Below are 15877 nucleotides of genomic sequence, written 5' to 3' on the forward strand. Positions count from 1 at the left end.
GTTTGCACTCCCACCAACAAAGGAAGAATTTTCTCCTTGCTCCACATCTTTGCCAGTGTGAACCATCACTTGTGTCTTTGACCTTAACCATATTGACAGGTATAAGACGGAATCTCAAAGTAATTTTGATTTGCATCTGCCTGACATTTAAGGATGTTGAACATTTCTTTGTTTCTCAGCCATTTCAGTTGTTTTTTTTGTTTTGTTTTGTTTTTGTATTTTGTTTTGTTTGGTTTGGTTTGGTTTGGTTGAGAATTCTGTTTAGAGAATTGTGTATGAACTACATTTTTCCATTGGCTTATTTGGTTTGTTCATGTCTAGATTCTTGAGCTCTTTATATGTTTTGGATGTCAGTGCTCTATCAGACGCAGAGGTCATGAAAAACTTTTCCTATTCTGTAAGCTTTTGTTTTGTCCTACTGATAGTGACCGTTACTTTAACAAACCCTTCTTGATTTCATTAGGTCTCATTTATTAATTGTTAACTTTAGTGCCTGAGCTATTAGAGTTACCTTCAGCAAATTGTCTCCTATGCCATTCTCCTCTATCATGTTCAGTGTATCTGGTTTTATGTGGAAGTCTTTGATCCACTTGGACTTGAGTTTTGAGCAGGGTGACAAGTGTAGGTCTGTTATCATTCTTCTACATACAGACATTTGTTTATAACAGCACTGTTTGTTGAAGATGCTTTCTTTTTTCTATTATGTCTCTTTAGATTAATTATGAAAAATCAGGTGTCCATAGGTGTGTGGATGTATACCTGAGTCTTTTATTTGATTCTATTGATCAATGTATCTGTTTTTATGCCAATACCATGTGGTTTTTATTACTATAGCTCTGTAATCCTGCTTGAAATCAGGGATGGTGATATCTCCAAAATTCTTTTATTGTTCAGGATTGTTTTAATGATCCTGGATTTTTGTTTTTCCACATGAAATTGAGTACTGTTCTTTCAGGGCCTGCAAAAAAGTTGTGTTGGAATTTTGATGAGAATTGCTTTGGATCTGTAAATTGATTTTGATGGTATGACCATTTTCACTATGTTGATCTTACTGATCCATGAGAGTGGGAAATACATCCATCTTCTGGTATTTTCTTTAATTTATTCCTGCAAAAACTTAAAATTTTTATCATACAAGTCTTTCACTTGCTTGGTTACAGTTACTCCAAGACATTTTAGTTTATTTGTGGCTATTGGAAAGGGTGTTGTTTTCCTGATTTCTTTCTCAGCCAATTTGTTGTTTGTATACAAGGCTAGTGATTTATTTATTTATTTATTTATGTTAGTTCTTGTATCCAGCCACATGGCTGAAGGTGTTCACCAGCGGTAGAGTTCCCTGGTAGATTTTTGAGGGTGACGTAAGTATTTTATCCTATAATTTATCCCATTTATAACCCTTTGATCTCATTCAGTTTTCCTATTGCCTAAGTGAGAACTTTAAGTATTATATTGAATAAATGTGGAGAGAGTGGTTAGCCTTGTCTTGTTCTTTATTTTAGTGCAATTGCTTTTAGTTCCTCTCCATTATATTTGTTTTCTATAGGCTTTGCTCTATATTGTCTTTATTATGTTAAGGTATGTGTCTTTAATCCATAAACTCTCCAATTCTTTTATCATCAAGGTGTTGGCTTTTGTCAAAGGCTTTTTCAGCATCTAATGATATGATCATGTGGGTTTTTTTCTTTCAGTTTGTTTATATGGTGGCTGACATGGATGGATTTTTATACATTGAACCATCTCTACATCTCTTGGATGAAGCCTATTTGGTCACAGTGGATGATCTTTTTGATGTGTACTGGGATTCAGTTTGCGAGTATTTTTGCATCTTTGTTCATAAGGAAAATTGGTCTGTGAGTCTTTGAATTTTGATGATGTTTACTGTTATGTCCCTCTTTTCATGTCTTATTTTGTTCATTTGGATAATCTCTCTGCATCTTTTAGTTAGTATGAATAAGGGTTTGTCTATCTTGTTCATTTTCTCAAAGAACAAACTCTTTGTTTCATTGATTCTTTTTATTGTTCTCTTTGTTTCTATTTTATTGATCTGTGGCCTCAATTTGAAATTATCCCCCCATCTTCCTCTTCCTTTCTGATTTGTATCCCCTTACTTCTTTTGAGCTTTCAAGAGTGCTGTTAAGTTGCTAGTATGAGATCTCTCTATTTTCTCACGAAAGCACTTAGTGCTATGATCATACTACATACACTGCTTTCAGAGTCTCTCAGTGGCTCCTTTGTGTATTCATTTTCACTGAATTATGCTTTACTTCTGTCTTGACCCAGTTTGCAAATTCAGCAGAGAGTTGTTCAATTTTTACGAGTTTGTAGGCTTTCTGTAATTTCTGTAGTAGTTGAAACCCAGTTTCAATCCATGGTGGTCTGATAGGATGTAGGTGTTTTATTCATTTTATTATTATTATTATTTTGTTTTATCTGTTGAAGCATGCTTTGTGATTGAGTAAGTACAAACAAGTTTCAAAACAAGTTCCATGAGTGCTAAGAAGACGTTATATTCTTTTGAGGTTGGATGAAATGTTCAGTAGATATTTATTAGGTCCAATTAATTCATGTATCTGTTAGCCCCAGTAATTCTCTGTTTAGTTTTTGTCTGGATGATCTGTCTGTTGCTGAGAGCGTGGGACCAAAGTCTCCGATCTTCAGTGTTTGAGGGTCAAATGTATGATTTAAGATTAGCAATATTTCTTCATCAAAGTTATGTTTCTTTGCATTTGTGGCATAGAGTTAAAAATTTAAAGATCATCTTGGTAGATTTTTCCCTTCATGACTATGAGGTATCCTTCCTGTTTCTTTTGATCAATTTGATTTGATGTCCATTTTGTTAGATTTTATGATGGCTACGCCAGCTTGTTTCTTAGGTCCATTTACTTGGAAAAATCTTTTTCTGATCCTTTACATTAAAGGTAATGTAATGCGGTAATGAGGTAATGTCTACTCCCCTGAAGACTCTTACAACCATTGAACATGAAGAAAGACCTCCCAGCTAATTCTCTTCAGAAGGGGAGAGGAGAAATGCGTGGACAACAGCGCAGTCCCCACTGCCTGTATCTCAGCAGGAACAACTGTCACTTCTGTGTATCTGTGGGCACATTACACTGTGCAAAAACTTCTGTTATTTTCAGTTCTCTTTCTGTTGCATTTCTATGATCTGTCCACATTATAATAAAGATTATCACTTTTTATTGCATAGGATTGATTGTTTGATGACAGTCAGATTGGGGTTTCTTTCCACTTCTCCCACAGAGGTCCTCATGAATCAGTTTCTAGGACTCTACAATGCCCTTTAGCTGGAGAAACTCCTGCAGGACATTGGTCACACAGGAGTGATGATCTGTTGGGCAGGCTGAAGACAGTGGATGGAATGCTGTCCCTTTGGCAGCTGCATGTGCCCCTTGCTGTGCATTCCGTACTGGATCCTCTGAACCTACTTTCCTGACACCACGCAGCACCTGGCACAGTTGGGTGATAACAGTGCCGAGTCACCTGTCTCAGGTGCTGGACACAGCCTGGAGTCCCACAGAGCCTCTGTCACCTAGATGTAGCTGCCCCAGACCAGCAACAACAGGGAAAGACCCCATTTCCCCTCCCTGCCAATATCCATCCTGGGATGCCCTGAAACCAAGTGCGGAAGGAGTCAAGACACTGCTCCATCTGCAGGCTAAAACCTGGGAGCCTGAGAGGGCTGAGCTCAGGAGTGTGGCCTGAGGAGCAGAGGACGCTGTGTGGCCAGAGGATGGAATGGGAACACCACCATGTGGGAAAGTGATCAGACACCTTTAGCATTCAAAAGAGCTCAGAGCAATTTGAAAGCAAGAGCAAGAGCGTGGAGTTGGCTATACACTCTACAGATGTCTGCAGTTTAAATAAAGGTGTGACTTCTTATAGTGAGACTCTTCCCTAGCTGATGGTAACAAATATTTACACTTTCATTGAAGCCATTTGTACTTGTAGATTGTTCTGTAATTTGGATATCACTATTTACAATGAAACATTTAACTGGAGGCAGCTCTAAAGAACATAGCTTGTGTCTGACGGGGAAGGGCAGACATGAGGTACAGGGCCTCAAGCTCACGCTGCTGCACACTAGCAGGGGGAGGGTCTATGACATAGCAGCTGAACCCACGCTTCCGAGTGCACACCTATGAAAGCTAGCATGTCACCAAGCTACTGGAAGTTTATCTAAACACGCACAGAAGTAGATGGTGGGGAGGGAGAGAATTCTGTACAGCGAACAAGGTCTTGAACGCACAATAAATGACTCATGTTGGAACTGATTGTTATAGTCAGCGATTGTTGACACTGGCTAGGATTTTTCACTTTAACAAAACAGAAGAGTAAATCAGGCTGTGGCAAGGCTTTCTGTTAGCATCCTCTCTAACATGTTGGCTCTCTCGGTTACATTCTTCCTTAAAGTCCCAGAGGGGAGCTATTAACAAATACTTTATCAGGTAATGAGCAGAGTCCTGCCTTGGTGACGTCAATAGCCTCCTGTTCCTTGCGCACTTAACCAGCTTCTGTCCCTTCACCAGTGTGGCTCAGGCTGCAACTGCATCTGATGGTGAGTAGGACCTGACAGGAGAGTCAACTCAGCACAGGGTGGTGAGGGACCGTCTGTCCATTATTTGTGAGGTTTGTTGTATCCTTTATTATCTATTTTTTTGTGTGGAGAAAGGAAATTCTGCTTTCTTTCTGTTTTTTGTTTGTTTGTTTCGGTTTTGGTTTGGTTTGGATTGGGTTTTGAGTCAGGGTGTTTCTGTGTAGTCTAGGCTGTCCTGGAACTCACTTTGTACAACAGAGATCCACCTACCTCTGCTTCCTGAGCCCAAGAATAGGTGCCACCACACCTGGCTTCTCCCTAAAGCTTCCCTTTAGTAATTTCTTATTTTCTAACTGATGAATGAAGCAGTATGTGTTCCAACTTTAATCTACTTATTTTGGGGGTTTGGAAAACAAGGTCTCTCTGCTACTTGTCTTAAATTCTCTCTCTCTCTCATACACACACACACACACACACACACACTCACACTCACACACGCACACATGGATTGCCTTGATTTCATTCCTGATCTGCCTGGCTCAGATTCAAAATGCTAGGGCTGTGGTAGGCATCCGACACCCCATTTATCCTTCCTTCTGTATTTTTAAGTGTTCATATGACAATGCATTAGTTTTCAAAAACTGTCACTTTAGTGGTTTAACTTAAAATGTGGACAATTTTTGAGGTTTACAATAATGCAAGAATAACTATCTTAATCTTTTCGTGTCTCATCATAAGAAGCAGAGAGTGGGCAATCTAAACCCAAACTATACATTGCTGGGGAAGTGGTGTTTCCATAGTGCCCAGGCAGGTACCACTCTGCCTATTCATAGGTTAATCACTCACACTGTCAGCTATTGTGTGGTGGGAGGCAGGTGCCCTGAGACCCTGAGGTTCTCACTGTGAAAGAAGAAAACATGGTGACTCCTATGGAAGCAGCAGCTCAGGGATGCTGCTGGCTTGAGATGATGCTCTGTCCTTTTTCTACCTTTACTGTTAGTAATACGAAGTGTTAAACAATGTACCAAGCTACTCACATGAAATGGAGTAGCACAGCATGGGTAAGGACAATCAGGGTGCTGGTTCCATGCCTTGTGCAGACACCACATTACTGATCTCCTGCTGCCTGGGTACCATGATGCCAGTGGTCCCCACTTAACAGAGAGCACTGACTTCCCAGCACACCTCCTGCCCCTCACTCCTGACCTCCACTCACCCAGCAGACAGTGCTCAGAGATTCCCATAGACTGTGGCTCCCTCTCCAGATCCTCTCTACTGTGTCCAATAATACAAACCGAGTCAGCAGGTAAAGGTAAGATGAACTTTGGGGTGTTTAAATCTTTGAATAGATCCAAGATTCTTTTCACTAATATGCCTTTATGAACTGAAAATGTATCTGGTTTCTCCCTATCTTTCAGTCTATTTCCTGTCTTTATCTCTGCGCATCTCCTCCCATAGGTCTCAGATTTGTCTGGTGTTTATATGAAGGCATCAAGAACCCTGTTCTCTCCTCCATTAGCAACTTGGGCAGAATATGGCACTTTAAGGACTTCAGTATCAGGTTTGCTTTTGAGTTTTTATTTTTAGAATCTTGACATAGACATGAAATATCCCTGAATCCTGTGCTTGCTGTACTAACATCTCAGAAAGAGGACGTTTCATTTCCTTCCTGTGGCTTAGGGCTGTCAAAATGTAGGACCTACTAGTTCAGAATAAAGAGACTTTACACATCTCCTCTCTTTAAAAGTATGTTAAAAAAGGCATCCACCGAGCCTCTTGGATGGACACTAATGTTGCTTAATGCAGTGTAGGTAAGCGTGTCCCTGGATTTCTTTCAGCATCTAACACAGAAGGAAGCTGCGTGCATGGAGTGGAGGGAATGATGACATTCTATCAGGGACATCTCGGGACTCTCTGCTTCTCTGACTCCAAGAAGAGGTAATTGACAGTTCACAGAGATGTTGCTGCCATAACCAGGCCTGGCAATCAGCAGTAATAGCTGAATCCCCCGCCTCCTACAGACTCTCACAAAAAAATAGCGGACATTGTGTGGAGAGAAATTTGGAGAGGAGCAACCAGAAAAGGTGAGATTTGCACTAACTGTCTAACCAGTGAGATGAGCAAACATGCTATAAATATTTTATACCTATACCTATATGTTTATATTATTATATTTTTAAATAGCCCTTAACTATCAAAACAAACATATATAGGACACTTCAAATTCAATGGACTGTATACATTACTCAACTGAGATCTTTTACCATCAAATCAGTTTTAAAACCACATTCTTCAGTAAAGGCTGAACTGGAGAGTGCATTCATAATGCGTGAATATTGGAAGCAGCTCTACAACGTTTCTGGGTTTTTGTCATTTATTTATTCATTATTTATGTAATCACTTTACAGCCTGATTGTAGCCACCTCCCTTCTCTCCTCTAGTCCTGCACTTATGCCTCCCTTCTTCCTTCTACCCTCTCCTTCTACTCAGAGAAGTGGAGCCCCCATGGATACCAAGCCACATGGGCACAACAGGTGGAAACAGGGTTAAGTGTATCCTCTCCCACTGAGGCCAGACAAGGCAGCCCACCAAGGGAAAAGAGATCCAAAGGTGGGCAACAGAGTCAGAGAGGGAGAGGCTCTATTCCCATTGTTAGGGAATCCACATGATGACCAAGCTGCACCTCGGCTGTATATAGGTAAAAGGCCTAAGTCCAGCCCGTGCATGCTCTTTGGTTGGTGGTTCAGTCTCTGTGAGCCCCCATGGGTCCAGGTTAGTTTATTCTGTAGGTCTTCTGTTTCAGACCTCAACCCTTCTGTCTTACTCAGTCCTTCCTCCCACTCTTCCACAAAACTCCCTGAGCTTGGCCTATTGTCTGGCTGTGCATTTCTGCATTTGTTTCTATCAGCTGCTGGATGAAGCCTCTTTGGAGTCAGCTTTGCTAGGCAAAGCATAGCAGAGTATCATTAATAGTGTTGAGGGTTGGCTCTCTCCCATGGAGTGGGTCTCAAGTTGGGCCAGTCATTGGTTTGCCATTCCCTCAATCTCTGCTCTATCTTTATCCCTACACTTCTTGTAGGGATAAATTTTGGGTCAAAGGTTTTATAGGTGGGGTAGATACCTCTCTCTACCGGGAGTCCCCCATGGATACAGCTGATGGCAACTCCAAACTCCCCACCTCCTGCTGCTAAGAGTCTCAGCTAGCATCACCACTATAGACTCCCAGGAGCCACCCCTGTCCCAGAAATGTCTCCACACTAATTTCTTGTCTTTCTCCCTGTCCTCCCCGCTACCTCACCTCTGCTCTCCCCATACTTGGTACCAAATCCCATTTCCATTACCACCCACTCTACAATGGTTCTAAAGAATAACTTCTGTGTTCATTAATTTTCTGAACAATGTGCTTCTTTGTTTGCATTTCACTTTCATTGGTTTTTGTCGGGTTGTTTGGGTTGGTGATTGGCTATTTCTGTTAGTAGCAAAAAAGAAAAAATCATCATGCACCTTTGAAAAACTTGTTGCTAGAGGACACTATTTGTCATCAGGAAAGATCACAACCATGAATGGTGGTACAGCTATTTGATGTTCCGATGTCTCCAACTACAGATGTGTATTCTTACTTTTAAAATTTCTTAAATTATAAGTAGATAGCCACCCTCACATCTTCACGATGAGAATTTTCAGTAGATAATCATTAACCCCAAAGCTTCTTGGTTGCCTAGGAGACATCCATGGACATCACCACCTGGATGAGCAACTACACTAGACAGTCAGATTTCACCCTGCTGGGACTCTTCAATCAATCCAAACACCCTGTCTTGCTTGCTGTGGTCATTTTTGTGGTTTTCCTGCTGGCCCTGTCTGGGAACGCCCTCCTGATCCTCCTCATCCTCTTTGACACCCACCTCCACACACCCATGTACTTTTTCATCAGCCAGCTGTCCCTCATGGACATGATGTACATTTCTGTCACTGTGCCCAAGATGCTCATGGACCAGGCTCTGGGGAGCCACAGGATCTCAGCTGCTGCCTGTGGGATGCAGATGTTCCTCTACCTGACCCTTGTAGGTTCAGAATTTTTCCTTCTGGCTGCCATGTCTTATGACCGCTATGTGGCCATCTGCCACCCACTCCGTTATCCTATCCTCATGAACCACAGAGTGTGCCTCCTCCTGATGTCTGTCTGTTGGCTCCTGGGATCCTTGGATGGATTCATGCTCACTCCTGTCACCATGACCTTCCCATTCTGTGGGTCCAGGGAGATCCACCACTTCTTCTGTGAGGTCCCTGCTGTGACAAAGCTCTCCTGCTCAGATACCTGGCTTTATGAGACCCTCATGTACCTGTGCTGTGTGCTCATGCTTCTCATCCCTGTGACAGTCATTTCCAGCTCCTATTCATCCATCCTCCTCACTGTTGTCAGGATGAACTCAGCAGAGGGCAGGAGGAAGGCCCTTGCCACCTGCTCCTCCCACATGGCTGTGGTCATCCTCTTCTATGGCGCTGCAGTCTACACCTACATGCTCCCTGTCTCCTTCCACACCCCTGAGAAGGACATGGTTATGTCTGTGTTTTACACAATACTCACCCCTCTGTTGAACCCACTAATCTATAGTTTTAGGAATAAGAACGTCACAGAAGCTATGAAGAAATTGTTGGGCATGAGACCCATCTTTCAAGAAACAACTAAGTAAATAATATGGAATGCATAGGTTTTTTTCTTGACTCTATACATCTGTTTTTCCAAATCTTATGCTAATATTATTCCTCATCAATCATGTCTCATTTGATATTCATCCCTCTTTGATGAATTATTTCTCTACTCTAAAAATTTATTCATTGATATACTTCTCATCTATTCAAAATCTCTATTTGCATTGTATGAATGTTACCTTCTATCAAGTTGATAACGGCTATTTAATTTTGTGTTACTGTAGTCTTACCATTCAAATAATATCTCATATTAAGCAATAAGTGATCATGAGGTATTCAACTGATAACAGAGTGAGTTGGAAGGAAAGTGTTTAAGAATATTTAAAAAGGTGAATTGATATAAATGGAATATACAATTTTTGCTGTGCTGCTTCTTGATTATTTATGTAAACTTGAAATTAGATACAAGTAAAGAGCAAGATACAGTTTTCTTCCTCCAGCTCCTGTATATATATATATATATATATATATATATATATATATATATACATACACACACACACATATATATGTGGGGACATCAGGATTGAGGTTATAGGAAAGTGACAAAATCTCTGCCATGATTTTCACATGCTGTCTGGTGACAGGGAAAGCTTTTAGTTTGGGCGACGCTGGCAATCTGATAAGCCAATACACACTTAAAATGTTTCACCTGGTAGTCATGAGGATGCTGGCTCAGAAACCAAAGCCAGCAATGAATATTTCCTAAGGCACTATAGACAGGTGGGGTAAATTAACTTTGAATCTGTTATGTTCTTATGCTCCATGTTCACAGGAGGTCTACCAGTTGGCCAGTTGCCTAAATTTTAACCTGTGTGTGGCTCTGTCCTCTGAAAGCTTCAGTGCAGTGTCCCCTGCTGACCAGCTGTCACATTCTGTGCACGAAGAGGCCAATTGCTGTTTCTGACCTGTGCTGAGGAAGCTCATTCCTAGGAGTCTGGATAAGCAGGACAGCAGTCTTCAGGAGAAGTAGCTAGTGCAGCCATTCTGATGTAGGTCTCATTTGTTTCCACTCTCTGTATCTGACACAGCATTTACATGTGACGTGTTACAGGAATGTCATACCTGAAGTTAAGTTAACAAAAACACAGTGAGGCCTAAGAAAGCAAGCGTAGCAAATGAGAGAAACCGGTTGAGTACAATTGAGTGCAACCAGAATCATCTTTTAACCAGACTACCTACCTGTTTGTTACCTCTTTGCCCTTCTGTTTGTTTGTTTGTTTTCTTTTTAGAATCTTGACACAGATATAAAATGTTCATACTTACAATAATTTCAAATAATTGAAATAATTATTTTTCAAATAATTTTAATTTTTTTAATTACTTGAAATAATTAACTTTCTTGTAACTTTGCTTTCTCTTGGGAAGTCTGGCCACATAGGTGTGATTATACATGGAGTGGCTAGTTCTAATTTTAAGAAATATTGTTCTTCAGTTTCTAAGTTTTCATAAGTGTTATTTATAAGCTTTAATGAAGCTTATAAATTTTCATTTGTTCTGATGTGTTGATTTTACACTAGAATGCAGTTTGGGGAAATAAATATAAACCACCTTGTAAATGAAATAAGACAACAACATGCTATCATTTTGACTTGCTTCCTAGGAGAACTGTCCTGTTCTCATGTACCAAATATTTCTGGGGATAAAGATGAAAAGCAGAAGGCAATTTCATGAGAATTCAAAATCCATAGATTATTGTGGACATAACTAAGTCATTTATGTCACAAACAGAAAGAAAAATGCTGTTTTTTAAATGATGTACTATTGCTTTCTAATGTGCCCCAACTCAAGACACTTTCTCATACCAAACCTTGTCAGTAACTTTTCTGAACCCACTTTGCTCTTTTTTATTAAATATATATATGTGTGTGTGTATATACATATATATTATCCACTTTATATCTTTGTTGTAGCCCCATCCCTTCTTCCCTCCCAATCCTACCTTCTCTCCCTCCCCTTCCTCCTTTCCTTTCTCTCAGAAAAGGGGAGCTCCCTTTCCCATCCAACCCAGCTCAAGTTGCATTAAGACTGAGCATGCCCTCTTCCCCTGAGGCCTGGCAAGACAGTCCTACCAATGGGAAGGGAAAAAAAAAAAAAAAAAAAAAACTGGCAAGTGAGTCTGTGTCTGGTGCAGTCCCCACTTGCCTTACTAGAGGACCCACATGAAGACTAGCTGCCTATCAGTTACATCTTTCTAGAGAACATAGGTCCAGTTTGTGCGTGGTCCCTGGCTGATGCTTCAGTCTCAGCAAGCCCCTCTTGCTGTTTACAAAGGGAGCAGACAGTAGGAACCATTTGCTCTGCTGCTTGAGTTGGCATTAATAGCCACCAGTGCTCACACTGAGAATCACAGTGATACATCTCACAATCTAATGGCATTAATGTCCTTTGGGAGACTGCAGGACATCTCTGACAAACAGCTCAAGAAGATATATCACACTGCGGCGATGGGCTAATTGACAGTCCATGCTTCTGGGGGTTATGGCTTCTGAGTAGAGGGTTGCAGCCATATAAATTCATGTAGAAGAAGAGCAGGTTCCTATACGGCCTTTTCAAATGTCCTTAGTGGTATTTGTTCCTTTCTCTGTCCTCCCTCTCATCCTCTCCAGACTTTAAACTCCTTCCCAGTTGTTGATTTGTCCTTTGTGCCACTATATTCTACTGTCCACTGTCCCTTGAGACCTTGAGACTCTTCCTTGCCACAAATCAGTTTCCTATATTCGGCAGACTCTCCAATTTAAACACACAAATCAAGAGTCAACGATAAGATTCCCATGAGTGAGATCCTCTGATATCTATTGAAAACATAATTTATAAATGTTTAAAAAAGAAAAATAAAGCATTCACACTGAGAACCACAGTAACTCATCTCGCAATCCAATGGCGTTAATGCTCATCTATATGAGAGTTCCTGAGAAACCTGTGCTCATGAAGTCTTTAATGTGTGTGTAGTCATTGACTTGAATCTGTCAGTATTCTGAGAGTACCCATTATTTCATTTAATTTTGGCCAAAAGTGAAAAGCCCTTCCTCTGTAGATTGCACAGAGGACTGGATGCCTGAGTGGTGGCTGGCCCCACAGCTGGGTCTTTCCAGTGAGTGGTGTCTCTCCCCATGTCCTTCCTGGTCACTGGGTGCTGCTTGTGAGATGAGTCTGCTCCACAGAGCACAGACCTCTCAGTGCCACATGATCCTTAGGGTGAAAAGGCTTCACGTGTCTGAGATGAGTTTCGCCACATTTTGATTTGATTCACTTTCTGTGTAATCACTATATGGAATGTAGCTCTGGGATCTTAAAAACAAAAGTTCAATTCTTAATCCACAGAGGTTTAGACTCAATTCATACCTCAGGTTTAAAAAATCCTCAAAATAAGTTTGATTTCCCTTTGTGAGCAGTGTTTTATGATAGTCTAGGAAGACATCCCACAGACTCTGGTCCTTCTGGATAAAGGACATTCTTATGTGACCTGGATATTTCATGCCCCAGAAATGTGACAGTTTGTTATGAGTTATTAGTATTTATTATTGATTTATCTGAAGTTAATCAGTGGTTATTCCTAAATCAGCTTTAACCCAAATCACCACACAGAGACTAGGATTTATTTAGTTAACCTAAAGCACGATGCTGGGCAATAGTTACTCCATCCTAAACCTCCAAGCCCGCATAGCTTCCTCCCATTCAGAATTTCCAACATTATACTTGTTTTTAGTCATATCTTAGGTCCGGTTCATCTCTCTTCATGGTTCCAAGTCCTGTCCTCCTGATCTCTGCTCTCCCACTCACCTACTCGCTTCCTTCTCCTCCCCTCTGGACCAGGATGTCCCACCCTATTCTCTCCATTGCACAGCACTGGCTGGTTGTTTTATTAACAATACAGAGAACAAATGGTGACATGTTTACACAAACTTGAGACAGGCGATGCTTAGAATAAACATCACAATGCAATGTCCAGATTGAAACCAGATAGTGGGGTAGAGAAATCAGCATTTGAATGAGCAAGGGTAAATTGTTTACATTCCACAATAGCATTATATCAACAACAGTTCCATGAGGAGTTATGATGGTTCTAATCACAGATAGGGATTCTGTGTTTAAACATTCTTAAATTACAGATAAATTATAAACCTCAACTCTCCAGATCCAGAGATCTTTTTGGGTTCATACAGTCAGGTTGAGTCACATAACACTGAGCATTCACTCCTATGGTCACATGACACTGACCACAACACTTCTTGGTTGCCTAGGAGACATCCATGGACACCTGGATGAACCACTGTGCTGGACTGTCATTTTTATACTGGTGGAATTCTTCAGTCAAGCATCCTTTTCTGCTTGCTGTGGTAACTTTTGTGGCCTTCCCAGTAGCGTTGTCTGGGAACACCCTCCTGATCCTCCTGATCCTCTCTGACACCCACCTTCACACAGCCATGTACTTTTTCATCAGCCAGCTATTCCTTTTGTGACATGAGAAGGTTCAGAAAATTTACTTCTGGCTACCATGTCTTATGACCCCTACATGGTTGCAATTCCTGTTAGGTGTTTAAGTGCATACTGAGAGCCCAAAATAAATATTTGATTGTTGGTGTTCTGTCAAGGCCAGTTAAGGGTCTGTTTCTCAAAGGTCATTTAGACTAGGGAGGAGGCCTTCAGTCTTTTAGCCTTCCTTTTACAAATTGTGCCATCAGTTGGGGCCTGAGGAGCAGAGGACATTGTGTGGCTAGAGCATGGAATTGGAACACCACTATGTGGGAAAGTGATCAGACACCTTTAGCATTCAAAAAACTTTAGCGCAACGTGGCTGCAAGAGCAAGAGAGCCTAGCTGCCTTCATCTTCTACAGGGTTTTATTACAGCTTCCCCCAAAGAGTATACACTTCGCAGACATCTGCATTTTAAAGCAAGGTGTGACTTTTTTTATAGTGTGGCTTTTGCCAAGCTGTTGGTAATGTCAAAATTTTCATCCAAGCCATCCGCACTCTTAGATTGTTCTGTAAGTTTCAGTTCTCTTTTTAAGATGAAACAAACATTTAACTGAGGGCAGCTCTAGAGAGCATGGCTTATGACTGACAGCAGAACACAGGGATGATGGAGCAGGGGGAGAGCTGATGGTCCACGAGGGGTGAGGCCTCAGAACGAATGGCCATGCACTATCAGGGGCAATGTCTATAACACAGCAGCTAAACCCTAAGCTTCTGTGTCCACACCTATGAAAGATAACATGTCACAAAAGATATTGGGGCCTTATATGAACACACACAGAGAAGCAGTGGGGACAGAAAGAATTCTGTAAGTGAACAAGGTCTTGGTCATATAATCACTGACTCTTATTGGACCAGATTGTTATTTATGGCGGCGATATTCAGGCATTGTAGACACTGGCTAGAATTTTTCAGTTTAACAAACTGAAGAGTAAATAAGGCCTAGGCAGGGTTTCTGTTAGCAACCATGGCTCTTACTTACATTCTTCTTAAAATTCCCAGAGGGGAGTTATTAACCAAATTTTGATCAGTTAATGAGCAGAGTCCAGCCAGGGATGATGTCACTTGTCTCCTGTTCCTTGTGCATTTAACCAGCTTCTGTCCCTTGACCCATGTGGCTCAGGCAGCAGCTGCATCTGATGGTGAGTAGGACCTGACAGAAGAGTCTGCATGGCACGGGGTGGTCAGAGGACAGCCTGTTCTCTGTATATGGGGCCGTTTTATCCTTTATTCTTTACTGTCTTATTCATTATGTGGAGGAAAGAAAGTCTTTCTTCTTTTTCTTTTTCTCCTTCTTCTACTTCTTCTTCTCCTTTTCCTTTTTCTCCTTCTCCTCCTCCTTCTCCTCCTCCTCAGTTTCTCTATGTAGCTCTGCAACAAGCACTGTAGAGCAGCCTGACCTCAAACTAAGAAGTCTCCATGCCTCCTTCCCTAGTGCTGGCATCAAAGTGTGCACTGTCTCACCCAGCATCTTTCTAAAGTTTCCCTGTGGCATTTTCTTACTGAGATATTTTTCTAGCTAATAAATGAAATCATGTGTTTTTCATACAAACACACAGAAATACACACACACACACACACACACACACACACACACACATCCTTGCCATGATTTCATTGATGATCCCATTGCTTTAGTCTCACAATACTAGGAATGTTGTAGGCATCTGCCAGCACACCCACCCTTCCTTCTGTATTAGTTTTCCAATGCATTAGTTTTCTAAAACTGTCTCTTTGTGGCTTAATTTCAAGTGTGGGCTATTCTTGAGGCTTACAATAATGCAAGAATAACTATCTTAATCTTTTCGTGTCTCATCATAAGAAGCAGAGAGTGGGCAATCTAAACCCAAACTATACATTCCTGGGGAAGTGGCATTTCCATAGTGCCCAGGCAGGTACCACTCTGTGCCTACTCATAGGTTAATCACTCACACTGTCAGCTATTGTGTGGTGAGAGGCAGGTGCCCTGAGACCCTGAGCTTCTCACTGTGAAAGAAGAAAACATGGTGACTCCTATGGAAGCGCAGCTCAGGGATGCTGCTGGCTTGAGATGACGCTCTGTCCTTTCTCTACCTTCACTGTTGGTAACACAAAGTTTTAACAATGCACCAATCTGTTCACATGAAATCAAGTAG

The 15877-nt window shown here is 41.3% G+C and overlaps 1 protein-coding gene across 1 annotated transcript; it reads left to right on the top strand.

Moving 5' to 3' along the window:
- Nucleotides 1-8274: 8274 nt before the first annotated feature.
- On the top strand, nucleotides 8275-9292 carry LOC110552159 (olfactory receptor 2T29-like). Its single transcript, XM_021643269.2, has one exon. It carries the CDS (start codon nucleotides 8284-8286, stop codon nucleotides 9244-9246), a length of 963 nt encoding a protein of 320 aa, XP_021498944.1. The 5' UTR covers nucleotides 8275-8283; the 3' UTR covers nucleotides 9247-9292.
- Nucleotides 9293-15877: the final 6585 nt, after the last annotated feature.

This window comes from Meriones unguiculatus, chromosome 11 (assembly GCF_030254825.1).
Source record: "Meriones unguiculatus strain TT.TT164.6M chromosome 11, Bangor_MerUng_6.1, whole genome shotgun sequence".
In the NCBI taxonomy this organism is placed as follows: domain Eukaryota; kingdom Metazoa; phylum Chordata; class Mammalia; order Rodentia; family Muridae; genus Meriones; species Meriones unguiculatus.